Source organism: Phyllostomus discolor, chromosome 3 (assembly GCF_004126475.2).
Source record: "Phyllostomus discolor isolate MPI-MPIP mPhyDis1 chromosome 3, mPhyDis1.pri.v3, whole genome shotgun sequence".
NCBI classification, from domain to species: domain Eukaryota; kingdom Metazoa; phylum Chordata; class Mammalia; order Chiroptera; family Phyllostomidae; genus Phyllostomus; species Phyllostomus discolor.
This window is the reverse complement of record NC_040905.2, coordinates 92228682-92238876: the sequence shown is the minus strand read 5'-3', so window position 1 is coordinate 92238876 and position 10195 is coordinate 92228682. Positions and strand designations below refer to the sequence as shown.

Here is a 10195-nt window from a genome sequence, read left to right as displayed (position 1 = left end):
TGCCCGGGCCCCGTGCCCGGGCCTCCTGCCCGTTCCTAAGCAATGGAAAGACCGGAGTTCTAATTGCACCTTTGCCTTTTAACTGAATTACCCAGGGATCTCCCCAGACATCCGTTTCCTCATCCATAAAACAGGGATAAACACAGATAAGTGTGTGTGCACCTGTGGAGGGAGAGAAAGAGAGAGAGGGTTTGCGAGCTCTGTACACCACAAGGAATAATAGGCATTAGCTATGTAGAGCGGAGATGGTGAAAACCGAACCCAATATCCTGAAACTGGTCCCGCAATGCAACCCAGCGGTAGCACAAGCCGAGGCAGGTAGAAGCCGGTGAGGTGGTCTCCCGGCGGCCGGCGTGCAGGGAATGCTGGTCCGCGTGACTGGATTGGGCAGAGGCCTGGGAGAGGCGGGGCTTCCGGCGGCAACCGCGGCAGTTGCCAAGGGAGACGGCCGTAAGGAGGCGGAAGGAGTGTGCAAATACTCTGTGCCCAGCAGGCACTGGAGCTATGGCGGCCGTGGCGGTGTCTGAACCAGGGTGTCGGAGCAGGTTCTCGTGTCCCGAGGTGCCATCCGCCACCTTCTTCACCGCGCTGCTCTCGCTACTTGTGTCCGGGCCCCGTCTGTTCCTGCTGCAGCCGCCCCTGCCACCCTCCGGCCTCTCGTTAGGGTCTGATTGCTTGCGCAACTGGCAAGGTGAGCAGGGCAAGGCCGGGTCCTGGTGTCAACCCTTTTCCTTCGACCTCGCCAGGCTCTGGGCTTCGGCCTCCCAGCACCGCACCATCAGGTCTTACCTCCTGCTACTTCGTTCGCATCATTACTCTGCCCCCCTCCCTCCCAGGGCCAGCCCCGTATTCCACGTCTTTGTCTTTCCATAGCCCCATCTTCGTCATCACTGTAACCTTTCCCTATCCTAATTTGTTCCCTTTGCTGTTGCCACCGGACTGATGAAGGCCCCTCCATACATTCGCTAGCAAACAGGTTTCTTTCATCCATGCTTGCTCTCCGAGGAGAAGGATTTTTCCTTCTCCCTCTCCCTTGTTATGTAGACGGTTACGTCTACTTTAGGGCTTAACTCCCACTGAAATCTTTTTTTCTCTCGCCTTCATTAAGACTTTAGATGTTTATCTGTGGCTGTCCCAATAAGCGGACTGGACACTTAAGGTTTAGAATTTCTTCTGCTTCTTTGTTTGTATTCAGTCCTGACCCAGATTACCAATTCATGGGGAAAGGGGCACCTTAAATGTTTGGGAGAGGTGTTCGTTTTCTTTAGGGAAGAGAAATTTGCAGACCGATTAAGTATAAAAATCTAAAATTCCATTTTTTCTGGGGAGGAAAATGGGGAATTTATGACTCTTGCTGTTTTGCAAAACATGCACACATACATTAAACTCATTTAATCCTTGAGATCCCATGAGGTAGGCTTTATTATTGCCCATTATTTAGACGGGACTGAGGCTTAGTAGAGAGAATCACAGAACTATAAAGTCATACAGTTGAGACAGAACCCAGATTAGTCTTTTTATTGTGTGACGTTTTGCAACTGGAGATTCTGGATTTATAATCCTCAAATCATGTAGAGTTGCTTCTAGAATCTTCATAGTTGTACTTGGATTTTAATTTTGGAAGTATTCAACAAATAATGAATTACTCTTCAGATAAGGAAGACAGTTTAACAGAGAGGGCCTGACTGAGGATCCTAGCCCCTCTCCTTGCCCAAATCTAAAACTCCTCCACCCACCCTGGGAGGCAGAGCATGTCATAGACAGATGCAAAATGTCAGCCTAAACCGAGCTCTGCCTTTTTCTTTCATTTACAGCTTCTCTGGGTGTGAGGGTTGTGGGATGTGAGTATTAGACACATAAAAGACCTTTAAAGGCCTCAAGTATAGCCCCGTTACTTCACAGTAAGGAAACTGAAGCTAAGAGGGCCCATGACGTGACTAAGCTCAGCCGGCCAGTACATGAGAGATCCAAGACTCCAAGTCTTCAGGCTCCCAAGTCCAATATTGCTGCCACTTCACCAGTCCCCCTCCTTCGGTTTACCGTTTGGGCCTCCAAGGACATAAAAAATACATAAGAGATGACTGCTTTTAGAAAAAGAAAAGTGAAATTCTTTGCTGTCTTACTGCACATAAAGTATTCTACTTATAGGACTGGGTGAGCACTTTCAAGGAAGACTTCTGAGTTTTGTATCTATATTATTAGTGATAATTTATTTTTTACAACTAGATTATAGTGATAATCTTTATAGGTGCAAAATAATTTATGGTCCCTTTTTTCTTCCTCTGAACAGCCACTATGGAAGGAGAGGTCAGGATTACAGCCGAGGAGACTGGCACACAGAGTGTTAAGGGACACCCACTCAATCCACCCTGAAGCTGTTACAATTAATTAACCCTCAAACTGCCTGGTGAGATAGGTCAGTATTAAAACCTAAAAAAGGGGCATAAAGCACAAATTACAAATTTGAAGACCATCCCATGCTAAAAAGTGTTCTTTTTTTCCCCACATGGAAATCGGTCACTGGTAAGACTTACTCCAGGTGTGGGAAAGAGCAGGGATTTAGACATTCATGCCTTTACTTTGAATCTTGGGTTCTACATTGTTGCTTCCCACTGCTTATGTTGGCTTCTGGCTGATTTTAGCTAGCTCTCAGTACTGTATTATGGGGCTACTCAGGGTTGTAACCTGTCCTTCCCACCTTGGAGCAACCCACTGTCAGGCCTCTAACCCACCTTCTCTGCAGTTTACAGGCTGGTGACCTACATCTTTGTCTACGAGAATCCAGTGTCCCTGCTCTGTGGTGCTATCATCATCTGGCGCTTTGCTGGCAATTTTGAGAGAACCGTGGGCACTGTCCGCCACTGCTTCTTCACCGTGATCTTCGCCCTCATCTCTGCTATCATCTTCCTGTCGTTTGAGGCTGTGTCATCACTGTCGAAGCTGGGGGAAGTGGAGGATGCCAGAGGTTTCACCCCAGTGGCTTTTGCCATGCTGGGAGTCAGCGCTGTCCGCTCTCGGATGAGGAGGGCCCTGGTGTTTGGCGTGGTGGTGCCCTCAATGCTGGTGCCATGGCTCCTGCTGTGTGCATCCTGGCTCATTCCCCAGACCTCCTTTCTCAGTAACGTCTGTGGACTTGGAGTTGGGCTAGCATGTATCCTTTCTAGAAGGGAATTGGAGAATGATGACATCCCAAAGGGTGAACCAAGATACAGGGTCTGGGCAGGGGGTCACATTGAGAGACCCATGGGCTCAGGTGTAGGTAATATGGGTTCTGGCTTCAGCTTTGAAAACCATGTGGCCTTGGGTGGATGGCTTCCCTTTTGTGGGTCAGAATTTCCTCATCTGGAAAATACCAACATAGCTATCCTTTCATGCCAGCTTAGTACTACCGGTTAGTAAAATATTCTGATTAGATTTTTTCCCTTGTCAACTAAGGTATAAACGTACATTTGACTAATTATGTTACGAGTTTTCATTGGAAGAATCTCATTGTGCGGTGGAGAAATTCCATGAAGAAAATGGGAAACGTGGGTTTATTTTAATTTTTGTTTGGTTTACTCTTTTAGGAAAAAAACCCAACTTTTTGTAATGATAGGCTTTTACTATATGAGTGGTTAAAAACTTAGGGTAAACCTTATATCCCTTATATAAATATTCTGGCAATTAGTGGGAAAAAATCTAAAATACAAAGTAGATTACTTGTTTTAAACATCAAAATTGTAGTGTTGGGTTAGATAGGTGCATTCCTAAAATCTCTTTTATTTGTGGTTCAATTAGCTAGTAGGGTAGGTAGTGTAAAAGTAAATACACATTCATAATGTAGCTGTAATTTTTAAGTTTTAATTTGATTTTTATTGACTTTACACCTTTTTCCTAATGAAAATTTAACCCTAAATATTCCCCTGTACGCACTACTTTAGTTACCTCCCACAAATATTCATGTATTGTATTATCATCACTCAGTTAAAAGTATTTTTTAATTTTCCTTAGGATTTCTTCTTTGACCCAGGGGTTATTTTTAAGTGAGTTGTTTAATTTCTAAATATTCAGTGATTTCCCAGACTTCTTTTTGTTACTGATTTATAATTTTATTTCATAACGTGGAGAACATCCTTTGTAATATTGCAGTCCTTGTAGATGAGTTCTGGGCCAGCATTTGGTGCACCTTGGTGAATGTGCTATGTGTATGTAAAAGGAATGTGCATTCTGCAGGTGGTGGGTATATGCCAGTTAAGTCAAGGTGTTAATGTTGTTTAAGCCTTCTGTATCCCTGTAGTTCTCTCAATTACTGAGAGGACTGTTAAAATCTCAAACTAAAATTGTGGATTTATCTAATTTTTTCTTTCAGTTCTTGTCAGTTTTTGCTTCAGGTATTTTGAAACTCTATTATTGGATGCATACACAGGATTGTTATGTCTCTTAATGAGTTCCCCCTTTATCATTATGAAATTGACCCTTTAATTTCTGTTACTCTTCGTTGTCCCAAAGTCTTTGTTGCCTGATAATAATTATTCCAGTTTTCTGCTTTCTTAAAATAGGAATTTACGTGGTATATATTTTTCCATCCTTTTTAACAAAATGTGTCTTTATATTCAAAACATGTTTCTTACAGATAGCATGTAGTTGGTTCTCCAATCTTTGCCTTTTAAATGGCATGTTTAGTTCATTTACATTTAGTGTAATTATCGATATGGTTGGGGTTAAGTCTACCAGTTTGTTGTTTATTTTCTCTTTGTCCCAGATGTTCTTTTTTCCCCTCTTCTGCCTTCAGTTACATTTTTTTAGCATTTTATCTTCACTGTTTGATTATTAATCTCTTTGTTTTATTTTTTAGTAGTTGCTTTAGAGTTTTCAATAAGCATTTTCAGTTTATCACATACTCCTTTCAGATAATACAGGGTGGGGCAAAAGTAGGTTTACAGTTGTGAGTATACAAAACACAGGCTTTATACTTGTATTATTATGTATTAATTGTGTTATTTTCCATACAGTTAACTATAAGCCTACTTTTCTCCCACCCTGTATATCACTTTGTATGTAATGTAAGAATATTATGGTATTATATTTGCTTTCCTTCTTTCTATCCTTTATGTCATTGTCATACATTTTATTTCTATATGTTATAAACCTCATAATACATTGCTGTTATTTTTTTCTTTTTTTTAGATTTTATTTATTTATTTTTAGAGAGAAGGGAAAGAAGGAAGAAGGAGAGGGAGAGAAACATTGATGTGCAAGAGACACATCGATTGGTTGCCTTTTGCATGCCCCCAATCAGAGACCTGGCCTGAAACCCAGGCATGTGCCCCAACCATAACAGTGACCTTTGGGTACACAGGGTGGCTCTCAATCCAATGAGCCACACTAGCAGGGCTTATTATTATTTTTAATTTTTTTTGTTATTGAGAGACAGGGAAGGAGAGAGAGAGATCTCTCTAGCCAGGGCTTATTATTCTTTTTAATTTTTTTTTTTATTGAGAAAGATCAATTTGGTGTTCCACTTATTTATGTACTCATTGGTTGCTTCTTGTAGGTGCCCTGACCAGAGATCGAACCTGCAAACTTGGAATATAGGAACAATGCTCTAACCAACTGAGTTACTTGCCCAGGGCCTATTACTTTTGTTTTAATTTTGTTACTTTTGGTTTAAACAGTTAATTATATTTTTTAAAATAAAAAAGCAATTTTTTGCCCTGGCTGGTGTGGCTCACTGGATTGAGCACCAGCCTGTGAACCAAAGGGTCACAAGTTCGATTCCCAGATCAGGGCAGATTAGAGGGGCTGAAGAAGTAGGAAGGGTCAGCATAGGGGAAGGGGAAGTGCTGACACCTATCCACCCTCTCCTTTTGTTGGGTGCTGTTCCCTCTGAGGTACAGGGGATGAAAGCTCAACTCCTGTTTTCCCTTGAGCTTGAAATTCCATCAGAATTTATGGTGGAAAAGACACTAATGTCCCTGTATTACAAATGTGGGAGCCCATATTCTTCTCTGGGGAGTGTTCAGCCCTCCTCTCTTTAGCTGCCTTCAATTTTGCTTAATATGCCAACCTCAGATGGCTTCACGTACTGCTATTCCCTCGACCTATCAGAGCGAGTAGCACTGAAGCTCGACCAGAAGTTCCCTTTCAGCCTTGTGAGGAGGATTTCGATGCTCAAGTATATCTCAGGCTCTTCAGCTGAAAGAAGGGCAGCCCAGAGTCGGAAGTAAGTTACAGAACTCTTAAATCTTATTCTTAAGGCAACTCCAGGGCCTGTAGAAGGTGTGACTGGTTCAGTATCATGGGGGGGAGAAGTATAGGATGTGGGTGGCCGGGGGCCCAGGAAATCTGCACAGGTGTCTTGGAGCACTCTGGATTCTGCCCAACTGCATCTGGAGTCAGGAGCGAGCAGGAATGAGAAAGGGAAGGCATTAGAAGAAACACTTGTGCGTAAAGCACCTTGAGTAACCTGTGGCGGATTGGGAGGGAGTGGCCTACCTAGTGTTATTACCAGCGCTTAGCACTGACACGCACTCTGCAGGTCGCACTGGGCTCTAGTGTGACACACTGGTAAGAAGCACGCACAGTTCACACGGCTGACTCGGTGGCTTAGGAGGTAGCACAGCCCAAGACCTGAAAGGTGGGGTTTTCTTAGCCACCCTGCAGGAAAAGGTGATGTTTACTGTTTTCTAATACAGGCTCATTAACTCTCAATGAAAAGTGTTAGGCAAGCCTTCAGAGCTCTTGGAGCCTCGTTCCTTCTTTTTAGAGAGGAGGCCCAAAGAGGGCAAGAGTCTTTCTGCATGTGACACAGGCAGGAGAACCAGTCTAGAGCTAGGGTCTCCTGCTTTCGGGTCTTCCTCACTCCCTTTCCACTGTGCCACACGGCTGGCCTCTCCTCCTCTGCTTTCTGTCCACGCTGAGATTTCACACTGTGAGAGGTTTTCTTTCCTTCAACAGCGCCTCTGAAAGGAATGCTAACTCACTGTGAAGGCCAGGTGTCAGTAGCCCTTTTCTGCCTCTAATCCATGTGTGCAGTAAATTTTGCCCTCCATGCCTGCCAGGAAACAGGGTTTGGATTAAGTTGGAAGCTGCTTTTATTTCAGGAGGTGGAGATTCTCAGCCTTCACCAGCTCAAGGCCTTTTGACCATTTTAAAAAAAAAAAGTGTTTTATAGCCCTGGCTGGTGTGGCTCAGTAGATTGAGCGCCTGTCTGCGAACCAAAGGGTTGCTGGTTTGATTCCTAGTCAGGGCACATGCCTGGGTTGCATGCCAGCTCCCCAGTAGGGGGCGCACAAGAGGCAACCACGCCTTGATGTTTCCCTCTCCCCCTTCTTTCCCCCCTCTCTAAAAATAAATATAAAGTATTTTTTAAAGATGTTTTATAATTATTTTTTAATCCTCATCCAAGGACATTTTTTTATTACTTTTAGACAGAGAGGAAGGGGGAGAGAGAGAGAGAAACATCTGTTGGTTGCCTCCTGTATGCACCCCAACTGGGGATCGAACCTGAAACCTTTTGGTCTATGGGATGATGTTCCAACCAACTGAGCCACACAGTCCAGGACCCTTTGACCCTATTTTAAAGGCACGTTTTTGGCAGGGTAGGTAACTGCAAACAACAGAAATGCAGATTCACCTACTTTGCTTCAGACAAGTAATTCCTGGGGTCTAAATATGTGGGAGACAGTTTAAATATAGAGTGAAGTGAATTGTGGCTTTTTGACTTTTAATTGTTCTCATGAAATCTTGAGAGGACTTAAGGAGTCCTCAAGTGAGAGAGTTCCTTCTAAACAGTTGGTGTAGTGGTCACGGTCACCCAGCCTTAACACCCCCGGGTGGGTGAGTGCTCACTCTCCAAGGCAGCCCCTGATGAGGAAGTTCTTCCACACTGAATTGCAGTCACCTCTCCGTAACTGTGACTCATTGGTGCTGGGGGTGATCCCACTTTACCATGACGTGCAGACCTGAGTGGAGCGACGTAACTTTTTCAGTTCCTCCCATGTTCCTCACAGTGTTTGGCCCCTCATTGGCCTGGCCTGCCACTGGCACCCAGAACAGAGTGTGGTGTCAAATGGCCTGATGGTAGCATGTGGGCAACATTGCAGCACGTGTGTTTGGGCAGCTTGGCCTCCCTGGAGGCTCTTGTCGAGCTTCTGGTAGGCCCAGGTCTCTGCAGTTTAAAATATCCCAGGAGAAGTGCCGTTAAGTGTCCCATGTCTGTACTTACTCATACATTCGATTTGTACGGTCAGGCTTCTAATTCAAATGTACACAGGTTCAGTCCAGTCACCTAACAGACATCAGCGGTGTTGGCGTTCATTCTCTACATTTGGAACTCTGCACAAAAGTTCAGAGGATAAAATCCTTAGGCTGTGTCCCCATTCATGGTCCCACCCACTTGTGTCTATGGCAGGGCTTTAACCTCAGCACAGACCATTCCCCATTGCTACCACTTCAGTCTCTGCCAGCCTGGACTTTGAGCTGCAAGGGTTTGTTTCTGAAATCACGGGTAGGAAACACAACAGCCCAGGCCTGGGCCCAAGCCTGGTGTTACCCCGTCAGAGCTGTCCCGCCCTCTTTCCACAGGCATGGACCCACTCTTTGTGGGCAAAATTGCTCAGCCAGCCCCTGACCACTGCGACCTGGTCCCCATCTTCACATCCGGGTTGCACACTGCCGACTAGGTTACACTCAGGTGGTCTCAGCGCAAGCCCGATGTCCCTTCCTCCTGCTGGCTCTGTGTTCTGTTTGATTGAGTTTAACCTTTCTCCCTGCCTGGTACATAGAGTAAATGTCCATAGCATGTTGTAATAGTAAGCAGTGCAGTGTCTCCAACCTTTTCTCACATGGAATGACAGCTGGGGGTGTTCTGTGCCTTGGCTTTTCTAGCTGAATGACTGTTTTCTCTCTCTTTGCATTCCAGGCTGAACCCTGTGCCCGGCTCCTACCCCACACAGAGCAGCCACCCTCACCTGTCCCCGAGCCACCCTGTTGCTCACATGCAGCATGCCAGCGGCCAGAAGCTAACCTCCTGGCCAGCTTGTGCTCCCGGTTCTGGGCACATGCCCAGCCTGCCTCCCTACCAGCCTGCCTCTGGCCTGTGTTACGTGCAGAACCATTTTGGCACAACCCCTAACTCCTCCGGAGTCTGTCCGGGCTCCACAGGGGCCTCTTTAGGGGTCCAGCCCCCTGCCTCTCTCAACTGCCCCGGAACCGTGTGTTCTGGGGCCCTGCCCACGCCAGTGACTGCAGCCTCCAAGGAGGGCTCAAGGGCCCTGATCCCCTGATGGGAAACTTCCAGGGAGGTTATCCGTACATCTCAGCCTTCCAAAGAAGGTCCTCTCTGAGCTAAGGTTTCTTGACAAAAAAAAATTATTTATTGAACACCTCTCTGCGCCAGGCTCTGTGTTAAGTACTTTGATGTATGTCTTTATTTCATCCTCATGACAACATTGTGAAGTACAGTGTATTGTCCCCAGTTTATACCTGCACTAGCGAGGCTGTGATTACATGAAGGCACCTAGCTCTGTATGACACTGCTGGGCTTCTTGGCTCCAGGCCCAGGGCTCCTCCCACCTGCTGTCCTGCCTCCCAAAGAACACCTGGTTGTCAGTAGCTCTCAATTACTAGTTCTAGCTCTGCATTTTCTTCCTGTCACTGTGTATAGTGCTCTTGATTGTATGGTGTCTGTGCATCTGCCCGTCTGGAGCTCCTGCCCCCCAGGTGTGCTCGGCAGTCCCCAGGCCTGGGTAGTGTTCCTCCCCTTCCGTGACTGCCCACTCCCCACCCCTTAAGCCTTCTGCCCCAGAGTGGTGAGAAGGACCAGTGTAAACCGCGGCAGCATGCTGGTGGTTCTATAATGTTGATTACCTTTGTATAAAGAAACAACCTCTAACCTGCTGTTGTCTGTGGTCTCTTTGTGGTCTGGCTGGGGAAGGTAGAGCAGGGTTTGGGCAGGGGTGAGACAGGGCCTGCCTGTAAAGAGGAGAGAGAGAGTGGGCGTCAGCTCAGGCAAACGTCCTCTACCCAGTGGGCATCTGACACGGGGAATGAGTTGCAAAGGTGCTGGGAGAGTTGAAAGGGCAAATGGGAAAGTTTGGCAACAGGGAGACGGGCAAAGCTGGAAACCACTATTGCATTTAGGGATGAGGGGGTGTTACCAGAGCTCCAAGTGGAATCAGTGCAAGAAGGGCTACCTGGCAAGACCTTATGCCAA

At 46.0% G+C, this 10195-nt stretch overlaps 1 protein-coding gene across 3 annotated transcripts; it reads left to right on the top strand.

Moving 5' to 3' along the window:
- Nucleotides 1-430: 430 nt before the first annotated feature.
- RHBDD2 (rhomboid domain containing 2) lies at nucleotides 431-9879 on the top strand. Of its 3 annotated transcripts, none has more exons than XM_028529187.2 (5): nucleotides 431-691; nucleotides 2291-2416; nucleotides 2744-3151; nucleotides 6052-6202; nucleotides 8903-9879. In XM_028529187.2, exons 3-5 carry the CDS (start codon nucleotides 2989-2991, stop codon nucleotides 9264-9266), a joined length of 678 nt encoding a protein of 225 aa, XP_028384988.1. In that variant the 5' UTR covers nucleotides 431-691; nucleotides 2291-2416; nucleotides 2744-2988; the 3' UTR covers nucleotides 9267-9879. The 3 variants fall into 3 exon arrangements, with proteins under 3 accessions (XP_028384988.1, XP_028384976.1, XP_035876690.1); XM_036020797.1 differs by lacking the exon at nucleotides 431-691 and adding an exon at nucleotides 762-782; XM_028529175.2 differs by lacking the exon at nucleotides 2291-2416 and having other exon boundaries at nucleotides 438-691.
- The last annotated feature ends 316 nt before the right edge of the window (nucleotides 9880-10195 follow it).